The sequence below is a fragment of the Oncorhynchus kisutch genome, linkage group LG28 (genome assembly GCF_002021735.2).
Source record: "Oncorhynchus kisutch isolate 150728-3 linkage group LG28, Okis_V2, whole genome shotgun sequence".
Classification (NCBI taxonomy): domain Eukaryota; kingdom Metazoa; phylum Chordata; class Actinopteri; order Salmoniformes; family Salmonidae; genus Oncorhynchus; species Oncorhynchus kisutch.
In genome coordinates, this window is record NC_034201.2 from 38708786 (window position 1) to 38726053 (window position 17268).

Below are 17268 nucleotides of genomic sequence, written 5' to 3' on the forward strand. Positions count from 1 at the left end.
GGTAGTTGTTGGGGAATTGTTAGGTTACTTGTTAGATATTACTGCACTGTCGGAACTAGAAGCACAATCATTTCGCTACACTCACATTAACATCTGTTAACCATGTGTATGTGACATACAAAGTTTGATTTGATTTGACAACTAGAAACTCTGAAAAAAACTAAATCCGACTGGGAAAATACGTTTTAAACTGTCATCCAACTCGGAGTTCCAAGTCGGGAACTCAGGCTTCTTTCTAGAGCTTCAACCTGAAGAACACTAATGTCATGATTCCACCTTTTTCAGAGTTCCCAGCTGTCTTGAAAGCACCATAAATCCAGAGAATGTCCAAATTTGCCCACAAAGGACCGCCGTGCCACCTTCCAGTTCAAGTGAGCACAGCTCAACAAGGTGAGTGCAAAAATGTATTCTATGCTGCTGCATAAATGACATAATATGCCAGGGAGATATGTATACTGTAGCTAAGAAAGTAATACTAAAGTAATAAAGCCTCACCCTAAAAATTTGGTCTCTTTTCCCCTCATAATTTAGCCTACTGTTCTGACTTGGTGGTGCACATGTAGCCTATAGCCTGTTTTAGAGAAATGTAATCAGTGAATATTGTAAGAGCTTTCATTGTCTGCGTATACACTCCCTTTATTTATCCTATGGTTCTTTTCCAGTGACCAATTAAATATGTATTTCAGTGGAGATGCAATCTGGGGAGCAGCATGGTGGAGATTATAACAGAACATGGCCAAGATGTTCAAATGTTCATAAATGACCAGCATGGTCGTATAATAATAAGGCAGAACAGTTGAAACTGGAGCAGCAGCACGTCAGGTGGACTGGGGACAGCAAGGAGTCATCATGTCAGGTAGTCCTGGGGCATGGTCCTAGGGCTCAGGTCCTCCGAGAGAGAGAAAGAAAGAGAGAATTAGAGAGAGCATATGTGGGGTGGCCAGTCCTCTTCTGGCTGTGCCGGGTGGAGATTATAACAGAGCATGGCCAAGATGTTCAAATGTTCATAAATGACCAGCATGGTCAAATAATAATAAGGCAGAACAGTTGAAACTGGAGCAGCAGCACGGCCAGGTGGACTGGGGACAGCAAGGAGTCATCATGTCAGGTAGTCCTGGGGCATGGTCCTAGGGCTCAGGTCCTCCGAGAGAGAGAAAGAGAGAATTAGAGAACGCACACTTAGATTCACACAGGACACCGAATAGGACAGGAGAGGTACTCCAGATATAACAAACTGACCCTAGCCCCCCGCTGGGGCGGCAGCATAGCCTAGTGGTTAGAGCGTTGGACTAGTAACCGGAAGGTTGCGAGTTCAAACCCACGAGCTGACAAGGTACAAATCTGTCGTTCTGCCCCTGAACAGGCAGTTAACCCACTGTTCCCAGGCCGTCATTGAAAATAAGAATGTGTTCTTAACTGACTTGCCTGGTTAAATAAAGGTAAAAAAAATAAAAATAATAAAAACATAAACTACTGCAGCATAAATACTGGCGGCTGAGACAGGAGGGGTCAGGAGACACTGTGGCCCCATCCGAGGACACCCCCGGACAGGGCCAAACAGGAAGGATATAACCCCACCCACTCTGCCAAAGCACAGCCCAAACACCACTAGAGGGATATCTTCAACCACCAACTTACCATCCTGAGACAAGGCCGAGTATAGCCCACAAAGATCTCCGCCATGGCACAACCCAAGGGGGGGCGCCAACCCAGACAGGATGACCACAACAGTAAATCAACCCACTCAGGTGACGCACCCCCTCCAGAGACGGTATGAGAGAGCCCCAGTAAGCCAGTGACTCAGCCCCTGTAATAGGGTTAGAGGCAGAGAATCCCAGTGGAAAGAGGGGAACCGTACATGTAATGCCTTCAATAGATTTAACACCCCCTCTGCTAACACCAATGGCAGACTAAATTAGTCATTTTTTGCTCATAATATGATAATCAATCCAATGGACAATAGCGTGTTTGGAAGACTGGGAGTTTACATGATCTCTCAGTAAATTAGTTTTCTAAAAGAATATGCAAAATGATTGGCAATATCAGCTGGTTTTGTTATTATTCTCCTGTCAACCTCCACACTAGAGGGGCATAATGAGATAGATTTGCCAAGTACCAAGTAATCATTTTTACAATCAATAAACACATTTGTCAAAAAAAAAAAGATTCTTATGATTTAATTTAACTACATAATTACGTAGTGATAATTCTGTTCATCATTTTCTAGTTTAGATTTTGCCATATGTCTTTGAGAAAATGCCTCACCCAGTTCATCATCAATCCATGGAGATGGACAAGCCCCAACTGTTGTCTTTCTTACTGGGGCATGATGGTCCATTACCTCAGTGAGAACATCAATAAAACATTCTGTAGCGTGATTTAAATCATCCTCTAGATAAATCAGCTCCCAGGGTACAGCAGCCAAAACATTTAGAAATTGCTCATGGTCAAATTCAGTAAAATTTCTCTTGACCACAATCCTTGGGGGTTTCTTTGGAACCTTGGTGTTCATGGTTATGGTCACAATATTATGTTCTGTCCAGCCCACTGGCGTTGATCTGGCCTTTAAGCATTGCAATGGTATATTACAGAAGATCAGATCAATGCACGTGTCTGAACGGTGAGACAATTTAGTTTATGATCTTGTAGTGTCATTAACCATTTGTTTCAAACCACAGCTCTCGCCATATCTCAATAATTTTGTTATGTTTGAATTTTTCTGATCCTTCCAATTTATATTAAAATCACCCAAGATAAATACATCTCTGTTACTATTTGTGGTCTTTTCAAACCCAGTGCATAAGTTATCCAGATAAGACACCTTACACCTAGTAGATCTCTACACACATCCAACCAATATGGGTGCCTGGTGAGGCAGATGTACACTACCATTCAAAAGTTTAGGGTCACTAAGAAATGTCCTTGTTTATGAAAGAAAAGCAAATCTTTTGTCCATTAAAATAACATCAAATTGATCAGAAATACAGTGTAGACATTGTTAATGTTGTAAATGACCTTTGTAGCTGGAAACGGCTGATTTTTAATGGAATATCTACATACTGTAGGCGTACAGAGGCCCATTATCAGCAATCATCACTCCTGTATTCCAATGGCACGTTGTGTTAGCTAATCCAAGTTTATCATTTTAAAAGGCTAATTGATCATTAGAAAACCCTTTTGCAATTATGTTAGCACAGCTGAAAACTGTTGTTCTGATTAAAGAAGCAATAAAACTGGCCTTCTTTAGACTAGTTGAGTATCTGGAGCATCAGCATTTGTGGGTTCGATTACAGGCTCAAAATGGCCAGAAACAAAGCACTTTCTTCTGATATAGTTGGATTAAAATAGCCAGGGAGTTACTCTAGATTCCTGATACAGTTGAGTTAAAATAGCCAGGGAGTTACTCTAGATTCCTGATACAGTTGGGTTAAAATAGCCAGGGAGTTACTCTAGATTCCTGATACAGTTGGGTTAAAATAGCCAGGGAGTTACTCTAGATTCCTGATACAGTTGGGTTAAAATAGCCAGGGAGTTACTCTAGAGTCCTGATACAGTTGGATTAAAATAGCCAGGGAGTTACTCTAGAGTCCTGATACAGTTGGATTAAAATAGCCAGGGAGTTACTCTAGAGTCCTGATACAGTTGCCCGTTGATTTAACGTTTATACACCACCAAGGAGACTCATTGGTTCAGGTAACGCTTTTCTTTCATAATGTAACATTTTTTTCTCTTTTCATTTTTTCTCCATTGGGAAGTGATTCCAAAAGCAGTATCTCTGAGTTCTCTGCCCCTGCTCTTCACCATTTCCTTTTGCTTTAAATTTTCATAACATGCAATAATAGCCTGTGTCCTATTCCGACGGGCCTTACCCATTCTATGGACCTTGGAGTAAGTGACATTATGCAAGACATCTGTGGGCAGTTCCATTGAGCTGACATAAAGTCTTGGACAGTGTCCTCACAGTCTCTGCTGTTGTCATTCTCCAGTATCCCTGAGAAGATGTCCCGCATTTATCGACACTATACAGTACCAGTCAAAAAGTTTGGAGACAGACACTAATTTTTCTTTATTTTTTACTATTTTCTACATTGTAGAATAATAGTAAACACATCATCAAAACTATGAAATAACACATATGGAATCATGTAGTAACCAAAAAAGTGTTAAACAAATCAAAATATATTTTATATTTTTGATTCTTCAAAGTAGTCACCCTTTACCTTAATGACAGCTTTGCACACTCTTGGCATCTCTCAACCAGCTTCAACTGGAATGCTTTTCCAACAGTCTTGAAGGAGTTCCCACATAGGCTGAGCACTTGTTGGCAGCTTTTCCTTCACTCTGCAGTCCAACTCATCCCAAACCATCTCAATTTGGTTGAGGTCAGATGATTGTGGAGGCCAAGTCATCTGATGCAGCACTTCATCACTCTCGTTCTTGGTCAAATAGCCCTTACACAGCCTGGGGGTGTGTCGGGTCATTGTCCTGTTAAAAAACAAATGATAGTCCTACTAAGCTTAAACCAGATGGGATGGCGTATCGCTTCAGAATACTGTGGTAGCCATGCCAGTTAAGTGTGCCTTTGATTTCTAAATATATCACAGACAGTGTTACCAGCATAGCACCCTCACACCATCACACCTCCTCATCCATGCTTCACAGTGGGAACCACACATGCAGAGATCATCCGTTCACCTACTCTGCGTCTCACAAAGACACGGCGGTTGGAACCAAAAATCTCAAATTTGGACTCATCAGACCAAAGGACAGATTTCCACCCGTCTAATGTCCATTGCTTGTGTTTCTTGGCCCACACATGTCTCTTCCTCTTATTGGTGAAATATATATATATATATATATATAATAATTCACTCTGTCTCCTCTGAACAGTTGATGTTGAGATGTGTCTGTTACTTGAACTCTGTGAAGCATTTATTTGGGCTGCCATTTCTGAGGCTGGTAACTCTAATGAACTTATCCTCTGCAGCAGAGGGAACTCTGGGTCTTCCTTTCCTGTGGCGGGCCTCATGAGAGCCAGTTTCATCCCAAAGGTTGATGGTTTTTGCGATTGCACTTGAATAAACTTTCAAAGCTCTTGTAATGTTCCTTATTAACTGACCTTCATGTAAAGTAATGATGGACTTTGCTTATTTGAGCTATACTTACCATAATATGGACTTGTTCTTTTACCAAATAGGGCTATCTTCTGTATACCACACCTACCTCAACTGATTGGCTCAAATGCATTAAAAAGGAAAGACATTCCACAAATTAACTTTTAACAAGCTCCTGAGTGGTGCAGTGGTCTAAGGCACTGCATTTCAGTGCAAGAGGCATCATTGCAGTCCCTGGTTCAACTCCAGGCTGCATCACATCCTGCTGTGATTGGGAGTTCCATAGGGCGGCACACAATTGGCCCAGAGTTGTCTGGGTTTGGCGTTGTCATTGTAAATAAGAATGTATTCTTAACTGACTTGCCTAGTTAAATAAAGGTTACACAACAAGGCACACCTGTTAATTTAAATTAATTCCAGGTGACTACCTCATGAAGCTGGTTGAGAGAATGCCAAGAGTATGCAAAGGGTGGCTACTTTATATTTTGATTTGTTTAAAACTTCTTTTGGTTACTACATGATTCCATATGTGTTATTTCATAGTTTTTATGTCTTCACTATTATTCTACAATGTAGAAAATAGTACAAATAAAAAACCCTGAAATGAGTAGTTGTGTCCAAACTTTTAATTGGTACTGTACATTTAACTTTAAACATACATTTCCAATGGTATTGTACTTAACCAGGTAAAACTTATTGAATGAGTCCATAAGTGTGCTGGGGTTGATCTATTTTGATGATATATTAGAAATCACCAACATGGGTTTGCCCTGCCTAGTAGTAGTTGACAGTCTTATTCAATGAATGAGTCTGGTCACACTTTTGATTGTGCATAAACTTCGCATCACAATAACTGACAATAATAAACGTTTATTAAAATATTCACTTTTCAGGGATTTTTTTGCGGTACTCACCACTAGAATGAGAAAGATACCTCATTATTAGTTCACCAGCAATGCTAATAGAAATAATTATTGGCCATGTGTCACAGCAAAACAATACTTAAAAAACACATTATTTCAAACAAAAATTACTAACCCTCTACACTACAAACACTTTACCTTATTCTGTACAACGGTCTAACTCAGAGCAAAAAAACAAGCAAGTCTAACCAATTATTTTCTGAACAGCCTTTTCCAGTGCAAAAAGTTACCCAAAGTAAAGGTAAGAATGTACAGTGGGGCAAAAAATTATTTAGACAGCCACCAATTGTGCAAGTTCTCCCACTTAAACAGATGAGAGAGGCCTGTAATTTTCATCATAGGTACACTTCAACTATGACAGACAACATTGTAGGATTTTTAATGAATTTATTTGCAAATTATGGTGGAAAATAAGTATTTGGTCACCTACAAACAAGCAAGATTTCTGGCTCTCACAGACCTGTAACTTCTTCTTTAAGAGGCTCCTCTGTCCTCCACTCGCTACCTGTATTAATGGCACCCATTTGAACTTGTTATCAGTATAAAAGACACCTGTCCACAACCTCAAACAGTCACACACCAAACTCCACTATGGCCAAGACCAAAGAGCTGTCATAGGACACCAGAAACAAAATTGTAGACCTGCACCAGGCTGGGAAGACTGAATCTGCAATAGGTAAGCAGCTTGGTTTGAGGAAATCAACTGTGGGAGCAATTGTTAGGAAATGGAAGACATACAAGACCACTGATAATCTCCCACGATCTGGGGCTCCACGCAAGATCTCACCCCGTGGGGTCAAAATGATCACAAGAACGGTGAGCAAAAATCCCAGAACCACACAGGGGGACCTAGTGAATGACCTGCAGAGAGCTGGGACCAAAGTTACAAAGCCTACCATCAGTAACACACTACGCCGCCAGGGACTCAAATCCTGCACCGCCAGACGTGTCCCCCTGCTTAAGCCAGTACATGTCCAGGCCCGTCGGAAGTTTGCTAGAGAGCATTTGGATGATCCAGAAGAAGATTGGGAGAATGTCATATGGTCAGATGAAACCAAAATAGAAACATTTTGGTAAAAACTCAACTCGTCTTGTTTGGAGGACAAAGAATGCTGAGTTGCATCCAAAGAACACCATACCTACTGCGAAGCATGCGGGTGGAAACATCATGCTTTGGGGCTGTTTTTCTGCAAAGGGACCAGGATGACAGATGCATGTAAAGCAAAGAATGAATGGGGCCATGTATCGTGAGAGTTTGAGTGAAAACCTCCTTCCATCAGCAAGGGCATTGAAGATGAAACGTGGCTGGGTCTTTCAGCATGACAATGATCCCAAACACACCGCCCGGGCAACGAAAGAGTGGCTTCGTAAGAAGCATTTCAAGGTCCTGGAATGGCCTAGCCAGTCTCCAGATCTCAACCCCATAGAAAATCTTTGGAGGGAGTTGAAAGTCCGTGTTGCCCAGCAACAGCCCCAAAACATCGCTGCTCTAGAGGAGATCTGCATGGAGGAATGGGCCAAAATACCAGCAACAGTGTGTGAAAACCTTGTGAAGACTTACAGAAAACGTTTGACCTCTGTCATTGCAAACAAAGGGTATATAACAAAGTATTGAAATAAACTTTTGTTATTGACCAAATACTTATTTGCCACTATAATTTGCAAATAAATCCTACAATGTGATTTTCAGGATTTTGTTTTCTAATTTTGTCTGTTATAGTTGAAGTTGAAGTGTACCTATGATGAAAATTACAGGCCTCTCTCATCTTTTTAAGTGGGAGAACTTGCACAATTGGTCACTGACTAAATATTTTTTTGCCCCACTGTAAATAGGCAGGATGGCCCTAATCAAAACTAATTTAGAATACTTCAGCTCTCTCTTGCATCATGTGCAACACATTGTTACATTGTTTACTTTACATCCAAGTCAATATTCTCAGCTTTACCAAGGACATCATAAAAAAATAAGTTTTGAGATAAATCTCGCTGCAACCGTTGTGGGTAATACAGTATTGTTGCTGTATTTTTGCAGTTATACATTGCTATTTGCTGACAGAAAATAGAACCCCTGTTCCATCAGGAATCCTCACACTTACACAGTACAAGCATTTCCATAACCATGTCACCTCAGAATAGGTAGCTTGTACTGCGGTACAGTCCTGCGTTGCAGCATCTGGTGCAGCACACATTACGTCTACATTATCATAGAGCGTATCCTGCTTTGCACAGTTTTGTTGAGTCATATTAAGGAGAGCTGATTGGGCAATTCAGGGTTTCTTATCAGAGTTTGACCTCATTTAATATTGCTGGGGTATCTCCTCCTTTCTTCAGGATATTGGCATTCCGTGGCTCTTTTCTGCACACACTGTGAAGATATTAAAGTTGGATTTAAAATTCATATTTGTTATTATCATAAAATACATTTAATTGAAATGAACATTCCAATGCTGTATTTCAGAGTAGGGCATACCCTTTGCATTGCTGCATATGCTCTACAGTCTCTGGTAGCTCTTTGTGGAATGTTTCAGGCAGGAAGAGGTTCACAGCGGACGAGGTGACAGTCAGACTTCCCATTATAATGTAGGGGAGGTACTTGTTAATGCTCCCTGTGAACACCAAAGAACATTGTCCATGAAGACAGAGAGACCTTATTAACTGATGAACATGATTTTGGGTACAATGAATGCATGGATGACGTGCAATGAAATTGTAATGGGATTTGTATTCTGTAAGTATCCAATTGTGTATACAGTGCATTTGGAGAGTATTCAGACCCTTTGACTTTTTCCAAATTTTGTTACATTACAGCCTTATTCTAAAATGTATGAAATGTGTTTTTTCCTCATCAATCTTCACACCATAACGACAAAGCAAAAACTGTTTTTTTAGACATTTTAGCTAAAAAAATGTTTTTAACATTTATTCAGACCCTTTACTCAGTACTTTGTTGTTGAACATTTGGCAGCGATTTCAGCCTCGGGTCTTCTTGGGTATGACGCTACAATCTTGGCACATCTGTATTTGGGGAGTTTCTCCCATTCTTCTCTGCAGATCCTCTCAAGCTCTGTCAGGTTGGATGGGGAGCGTCGCTGCACAGCTATTTTCAGATCTCTCCAGAGATGTTCGGTCCGGTTCAAGTCTGGGCTCTGGCTGGGCCACTCAAGGACATTCAAAGACTTGTCCCGAAGCCACACCTGCATTGTCTTGGCTGTGTGCTTAGGGTTGTTGTCCTGTTGGAAGGTACATTTTGGCCCCAGTCTGAGGTCCTGAGCGCTCTGGAGAAGGTTTTCATCAAGGATCTCTCTGTACTTTGCTCTGTTCATCTTTCCCTTGATCCTGACTAGTCTCCCAGTCTCTGCCGCTGAAAAACATCCCCCACAGGATGATGCTGCCTCCCATGCTCCACAATAGGGATGATGCCAGGTTTCCTCCAGACATGACACGTATTCAGGACAAAGAGTTCAATCTTGGTTTCGTCAGACCAGAGAATCTTATTTATCAAGGTCTGAGAGCACCTTTAGTTGCCTGATGACAAACTCCAAGTGGGCTGTCATGTGCCTTTTACTGAGAAGTGGCTTCCATCTGGCCACTCTACCATAAAGACCTGATTGGTAGAGTGCTACAGAGATGATTGTCCTTCTGAAAAGTTCTCCCATCTCCACAGAGGAACTCTGGAGCTCTGTCAGAGTGATCATCGTGTTCTTGGTCACCTCCCTGACCAAGGCCCTTCTCACCCGATTGCTCAGTTTGCCCGGGCAGCCAACTCTAGTAAGAGTGTTGGTGGTTCCAAACTTCTTCCATTTAAGAATGATGGAGACCACAATGTCCTTGGGGAACTTCAGTGCTGCAGAAATGTTTTGGTACTCTTCCTCAGATCTGTGCTCCGACACAATCCTGTCTCGGAGCTCTACGGAAAGTTCCTTCGACCTCATGGCTTAGTTTTTGCTCTGACTTGAGCTGCCAACCCGTGGGACCTTATATAGACAGGTGTATGCCTTTCCAAATCATGTCCAATCAATTGAATTTACCACAAGTGGACTCCAATCAAGTTGTAGAAACATCTTAAGGACAATCAATGGAAACAGGATGCACCTGAGCTCAATTTTGAGTTTCATAGCAAAGGGTCTGAATACTTATGTGAATAAGGTATTTCTGTTTTTTTACTTTTAATATATTCGCCCCCAAAAAATTTTTGCTTTGTCATTATTGGGTATTGTGTGTAGATTGATGAGGAAAAACATTAATTAAATCAATTTTAGAATAAGGCTGTAACGTAACAAAATGTGGAAAAAGTCAAGGGCTCTGAATACTTTCCAAATGCACTGTATAAACACTAGGTGTGATTGTACCTAGGTAGATGACGTATGGGGCTGCAATAGTCCCGATCCGAGCAGCTGAAGAACAGACCCCGACGCCAGCACTCCTGACAACAGTAGGGTAGATCTCTGCGGTGTAGATGTAGACCACGGTGAACGACATTGTGAAGGCAAACTTCCCAACCATCTCCACAGCTATGGCAACACCTTGCAGATCTACAGGACAGAGAAAGACATCGAGATACATGTGAGCATACAAGCTTTTTTCAGAGTGTGATTGACCTCCGTATTCACCCAGTGCTCAGCAGATCTTCCCCATTCTCTGTATGAGGTTGGCGTGCCCTGGGAAGAGGGGAGGGGTGAATGTGCATGCAGTTCCAATTCCAGTAGTAGCAGTTCTGGTAGCGAATCATAAATTGCTCAAGCGTGCCCATTTCGCCAAGATCCGCTCTCCTTCTCCCTGGGCATTCCCTTCTTAACTTTTATGCTTCTGTTTGTGAACTCGTTGATAGGATTGTTAATATTGCATTATAACTTGTTGTGAGGGATCACTGCAGGACTTAGGAGTGCTGTAGGAGCGCTGACGCTGAAGATGTTAACTGTTGTGTATGGAGCTCTCCGTTTTCAACCTTGAATATTGATTGAATCATTTAGGCTATGTGAGGCTATTAAATACATCAATAAAACAAGCTGTACATTGCAGTCTCTGTTTGCTCATTTCCATGCTTCACACAGGATGTATTGAACCTGTGTGCTTATTAGTAGTATTGTTTTTCATCACAGGACCTCACCTCTATAAAAAAGGTGGCAAAGTTCTGCATCACAGTTCTGCATCACAGTTCTGCATCACTGTTCTGCGGTCACATTTTCGTTGATTTACAATTATTACAATTAAAACACTATATCTGTAGAAAAAAATATCTAACTTGATTACCAAGTAATCACGTAGGTAATCAATGACGTTATTTTTGATGATCTCTTATCGTCTAGCGATTTCATCTTATATAACATTATACAATTTTAAACAATCAAAATTCAAAGTCTTACTCTCAGGGATGAGTTGGATCATGAAAAGCATTCCTCCTCCTATTAAGAGGAAAGCTGACAGTAGGGGTCTTCTCTGACAGTTCCTGAGGAGCACTGTAGATACTACATATGCTGGGACTTCAGTAAGAGCTGATAAGAAACAATTTAGATAAGGATCTCCACTCAGATTGGACGTGTTTAGCGAGAGTCCATAATATCCCATGTTTACTGCCATCCTGAAAAGACACAACACAGATGGCTTGAATGAAACTCAAAACGATCAAGTAAACACCAGTTTATTCATTACCAATTATTGTCTGTAATATAGTGTGTGTGTGTGTGTGTGTGTGTGTGTGTGTCAAATGGTGCTTCAAACCAAAACATTATGCTATAGCCTATTATGATATAAATCCAAACGATTAGTATTATTATTTCTGATAATAACACTCACCATAAAAACAAACACATCAATGTAACACATCTGATATTGCTGGTTCTCAGAACGTCAATCATGCTATATTTGTTTTTCGGTGCAGATGCCACGTCCAACTGTTGAAATTATGAAATAAGCATCCATTAAGTACAGTAATGAGCCTTGTTTATACCTGGTTCTAATATGTGCCCTGATCTTGTCCACATTCTGATTGTGCCCATATTTTCAGACATGCGTCTACACATGGTATTAAAATGTGTCTCTTATCCATCCACTATGTCTGCAATGTGACCAGATTTCCAGGTCCCTTACTGTATGCAAGTTATTTGACAGGTATTCTTAATATAATAAAATAATATTTATTTTGACACATTGATGCCATAAGTCAATGGTGGCACCTGTCAATGATTTTAGAGGGAGGCTATATCGATGATTTAAATGGTTTCAGTGTCTACACTTGTAAGACATCCAGACACAATGTGCCCCTGACTATCTAAGGAAGATCTAATCACAATCAGATCACAATATGTCCTTTGATTGTCTCCACCTGTCTAAAAATGTTGACACAATCAGATCGGGACAAAGGATGCATGTTAGCACCAGGTATAAACGGGCTACAGAGATGCTCGTTGGGCCATGTTGTTTCTTTCTTATAAACTGAATTACTGAACTATATTTATTTCACAAACACAAATGGTGAAACTGACCTCAGTGTCTTTAAAGATGACCTCTGGTGCTGTGACTCTGTTTCTCTTGGCAGCGTCTCTCAGTATGGCCTCAGCCTCCTCTACTCTTCCCTGAGAGTATAGCCAACGTGGAGACTCTGGGATGAACCTGACATAGACAGTGTTTATAGTGAGGTGAGTAACAGTGCTTGTATTTTTATGGCGTTATAGTTTTGGTTAAGTTGTATAAATACTTCTTTAGACATACAGAAGATTAAAACATATGATTTACTGAGAACATACCACCACAATGGGATATACACTACAGACACACTGGACAGGATTATGAGAAGTGTTCTCCATTCCCTCATTGCGTAAGCGATCCAGGGCAGTGTCATGTAGCCGATACAGTAGTGCAGAAAAGCCCCCAGAGTAGTGAAAACTTCACGCATGGACTTACTCAACACCTCTGTTCCTGTTGAAGAGAATTTATATTAAATTCTTTAGATGTTTTTTAAATGTCTGCTGAGATCAAGTTTAGTCTATGATTGAGAAAAACAATTGAACCAAAAATTATCCCATCTTTGGCCTCTTTTAAAAGTAAATAGTCATAGATGAGGTCCTAGTGTAAACAATACTTGATTTGTCAAGGGGTACAACAAGGACGTCCACTCTCTCCTCTATTGTTCAATTTCTAAACCTTAATCAGATATTTAGCCTTGTTAGAGTAGTCCTTCTATTCCACAAAAATAAATAGGCTAATAAACAAATGAACAGGGCATTTAAAGTCAGGTATGGTTTTACTCCAAATACGGCATATGTAATCTGAGATTTCTACAGGCTGTCATTTGTTATATGAATATTACTTGACAGTCCAACGAATAATCAAACATCAAGCTAATTTCACTGAGGTTTACAATGTCTACTGATTCATTCACTACCAGCCATGCTGTAGGCATGCTGTTTGAAAGAAACACCTTTAGTGACGGAAGCAATGCCTAGCATAACTTTCAAATGATACCTGGGTGTTATGGCATGTACTTTATGGGCAGCTAATTAAAGTTGACCGTGGTCTGTATTCATGATCATGGTCACCGTTACATTGCTACAAGTTATTCAATGAATTTCATAGAATATAACAGTTTGTGTTTGTATAAAATGAGTTAATGTCAATGCTTACCCAGTACAAATGCACTGATATAGAGGGATATCTGAGAGGCCCCAACAAACGTGAACATAATGCAGAAAACCTCCCATGAGGGAGAGAAGGCCTGAATGAGCACAGAGACCAACTGGGCAACAAGAGAGCCAAAAATAACTTTCTTCCTCCCAAACCTAAATGGAAAATAAAATAATGTTAAGTGAAACAAACATTTCATAGAGAAAAACTATTTTAAAAATGTATCAGACATAATCAATCCGGGTACCAGTTACGAATGATCAGGTTACCAGTTTTGATTGAATAGGGTTGTCGATGTAAGACAAGTCTATGTTTTGACAGCAGAGGGCGCTACAATCATAGGACAGCAGTTTAGTCGGCAGAGTTAACAGATAATGTATGACTTTCCACATGCAATCTACAGGATACAGGACGGAACACAGTGATTGCAGGGAGAAACAGTACCTGTCAGAAAGCTGTCCAGACAACAGAGATCCAATCAGGAAACCCACAAAAAGAGTCGACGAGGCAAAAGGAGTTTTCCACTCATTGTCACATACAAGGTCCCACTGCAGGAAAACAAACCCATTATTCCTGAAGTGACAGCACCTGTGGCAGCAGAAGGCTCTAGTAACAAACCCATGCTGAAAAACAACATTTAATTTGCCCAAAAAGTGTAAGAGAAGGACAGGAGCTGGGGATGTTGCACATTTTCACTGATGCCAATGGAAGTTTCAGGCAATTACCAAAGCCGTTAACACCTCCCCAGTGACGTTGATCACTCAACAATTCCCAATACTGTAATTCCAAATCAAATATCAGTGGCATGCATGTTTGATTAGATACTCATGATTCTGGTAATTATCTGAGCAAGAAACATACTAGGTGTAGTACTACCATTTCACTACTTCATGGCCAAATGTTTGTGACACATGACTGCCCTGGGCAACATATACTCACCTCAGTGACTATGGTGGACTGGTATATATCTTTGCTGTAGCTCCATCCATCCACACAGTACTCCTGCTCCACCTCAGTGAGGTTGACGTCCAGGCCGGGGATGTAGCCCAGAGAAGACAGGTTTCTGACCACATCCAGCCTGTATCTGCTGCACTTGCTCTCCTCCTCCTGTCCGTTCACCACCTCTATGGGAATGATGGCCTTCCTCCATGCGTCGCTCAGGTTGCCCAAGTCTGGGACAAAACAGTGGTGTGGGGGAGTTGCTCCAACAAATACAATGAACAGACCAAAGAATCCAGTGGAGATGAAAAGTGTGTTCAGAAGAAAGAAAGTCCTATAGAAATAAGGTCCTTTCTGACCCAGGAAGGCAGTAACGTCATCATAATCTCCCATTCTTATGGCAGTAAGAGGAAAAGTGGAGCACCTGAAACGGTTTGATACGTGTGTCTCAGATATGTGGAGGGTAGTGAAGAGTTAAGTTCTCTTCTAGCAAATGCTCAACAGGACAGAATTACAACTTCCAAGCTGCAGTATACAGACATGGGTAAGTCCAGGGCCCCTTAACAACAAGCCACAGAGCACAGCTGTTCCATTCCCCCCGTCCCAGAGAGTTGATCCCAGTGTTAATCCCCAGCAGGGAACGGTTGTATCCACCTTTCTCTGTTCAAAAAGTGGTAGAGAACATAACCTGTTAAACATCAGTGAAAGACTTCTAACTCATATTTCTGATTGAGCTGAAATATATAGTTGATCATCAAAGACATACTGACCATATTAAAGTGGCAGTTCAGTTAAATATTAGTTGTTTAATGAGGTCGAAATAACAGTCTGAAATTGTGAAAATTATGATAATGCCCTTTTTGTGTAAGAGCTGTTTGGGAAAAGAATGCCTGGAATTTCAGAGTTTTTGGCCCAGATCATGACAATCTGATCTGATCATTCTGATTATTATTCATATTTTATTTGCATATGTATCCTCCTACTTTGATGGGGTAAGTGGGGTAGGCCCTAGTGCAGGGGTGTCAAACTCATTCCATGGAGGCTCTAGAATCTGCAGGTTTGAGTTTTTTTCCTTTTAATTAAGACCTAGACAACCAGGTGAGAGGAGGTCTTTACTAATTAGTGACCTTCATCTATCAAGTACAAGTGAGGAGTGAGAACCTGCAGACACTCGGCCCTCCATGGAATGAGTTTGACACATGTTCTAGAGTCTAGACCCCTCAACCTCAACTCTGGACCTCGAAGTCATTGCCACTGTGTTTTTTAATTGTTCCCCTCCAATCAAGGACTGATTTAGACCTGGGACACCAGGTATTTGCAAATTATTATCAGGTAGAACAGAAAACCAGCAGGCTCTGGACCTCGTAGGGTAAGAGTTGAGTACCCCTGGTCTAGGTGATCCTATCCGCCACTCAAGGCTGTGTATGTAAATATATTTTAAATGTGTATTGATAAGTCTACATGATCAGACTGAGCATTTCAATGGCAAAGGAGGCTCAGGGAAATAAATGATCAAAAATATATTTGGAGTTATTTTCATTAAATTAACAAACACTGTGATTTATTATACATACAGTGATGATGTCAAAATAAAATGTTAAAGACTGCATGGGGGTTTTAACTGCCATATTAATATGTATATAAAGTTAGTCCTGGTACTAAATGCCTCATTTTGTGTATCATTTTCTCTAAACATCATTCCTTTCTCTCACAAATACCCCCAGGAATTGCATGCGATTGTACTGTGAACGGCTTAGATAGCATTAAAAATTGACAAACTTTTCTAAAGCTGACAAGTTGAAATGTAATTCACTGTATGTCAACACATGTAATTCATGGCACAATAATGTACTTCAGTAAAATACATAATGAATGGTTGGTAGCATACTGAACATTTTTGTCTATTCAAATAGCTAATACTTCCAGAAAACAAGGTGGTTTTGAAGTTGCCATTGGAAAAGCTACATCTAGGGTTAGGGTTAGTTAGGGCACCAAGCTTTGATATCAAGGAATTTCAACTGTACTTACATTCTTGTTTCTTGTCTTTTTTTGAGATCGTACTCAACCATATGTGTGCTCAGTCGGGTTTCAGACCTGATTTAACCTCCCTAGCTGGAGTTTGGGGATTTTTATTCTCTCTTACAATCAGTGATTAAATTAATTAATAGCTGACAAGATTATTTCCCTGGGTAATCAATTGTGGAAGTACATCAACATCATTAGAGTTGTCCCCTGACTCAACAGATTTGAGTTGATTGTGGAAACCCTTTTTCAGAGGGGGGTTAGAGTGCTGGGAAGGAGCCTAATTGTCATCTGTTTAAACAACTCCTCAAATGATTCTCTACATTGAGGTGACTCCCGCTGATGGAATGTAAAGACCCATGTTCTTAGCACCAGATATAATTGTTCCTTGAATTATGTTTATTTCGATATCCAATAGACACAACATATAGTAAATACATGGTAGCTATCTTTGACATGTGGAAGTGATACTTTTGACTGTTGACTGGTTTAATCAACACCAATGAGAGGGCAGATAATGAATGGACTTCCTTGAGTAGTAATATGACTAGTGTAACGGCTTGGTTGATCATTGATTTTGATGGACTTTGTTTATGTATTGTGCCACATCAGCATTTGCATACCCTCGTACCTATTGGTCTTCAAAACAA

The 17268-nt window shown here is 40.6% G+C and overlaps 1 protein-coding gene across 1 annotated transcript; it reads right to left on the reverse strand.

Moving 5' to 3' along the window:
• Positions 1–7771: 7771 nt before the first annotated feature.
• On the reverse strand, positions 7772–16694 carry slc22a5 (solute carrier family 22 member 5). Its single transcript, XM_020464418.2, has 11 exons — positions 16625–16694; positions 14597–15256; positions 14102–14205; positions 13658–13812; positions 12781–12952; positions 12520–12646; positions 11831–11928; positions 11401–11615; positions 10387–10569; positions 8508–8643; positions 7772–8402 (listed from the first exon to the last, which is right to left on the reverse strand). Exons 2-11 carry the CDS (start codon positions 14987–14989, stop codon positions 8318–8320), a joined length of 1668 nt encoding a protein of 555 aa, XP_020320007.1. The 5' UTR covers positions 14990–15256; positions 16625–16694; the 3' UTR covers positions 7772–8317.
• Between the last annotated feature and the right edge of the window lie 574 nt (positions 16695–17268).

What these genes read in the sequence shown, in the direction of transcription:
- slc22a5 (XM_020464418.2), bottom strand. Translation starts at nt 14,989, where the DNA reads ATGGGAGATTATGATGACGTTACTGCCTTCCTGGGTCAGAAAGGACCT. An exon ending in TCTGGACAGCTTTCTGACAG is followed by an intron (nt 13,813 to 14,101) that starts GTACTGTTTCTC and finishes TTTTCCATTTAG; the next exon opens with GTTTGGGAGGAAGAAAGTTA. An exon ending in TATCAGTGCATTTGTACTGG is followed by an intron (nt 12,953 to 13,657) that starts GTAAGCATTGAC and finishes TCTCTTCAACAG; the next exon opens with GAACAGAGGTGTTGAGTAAG.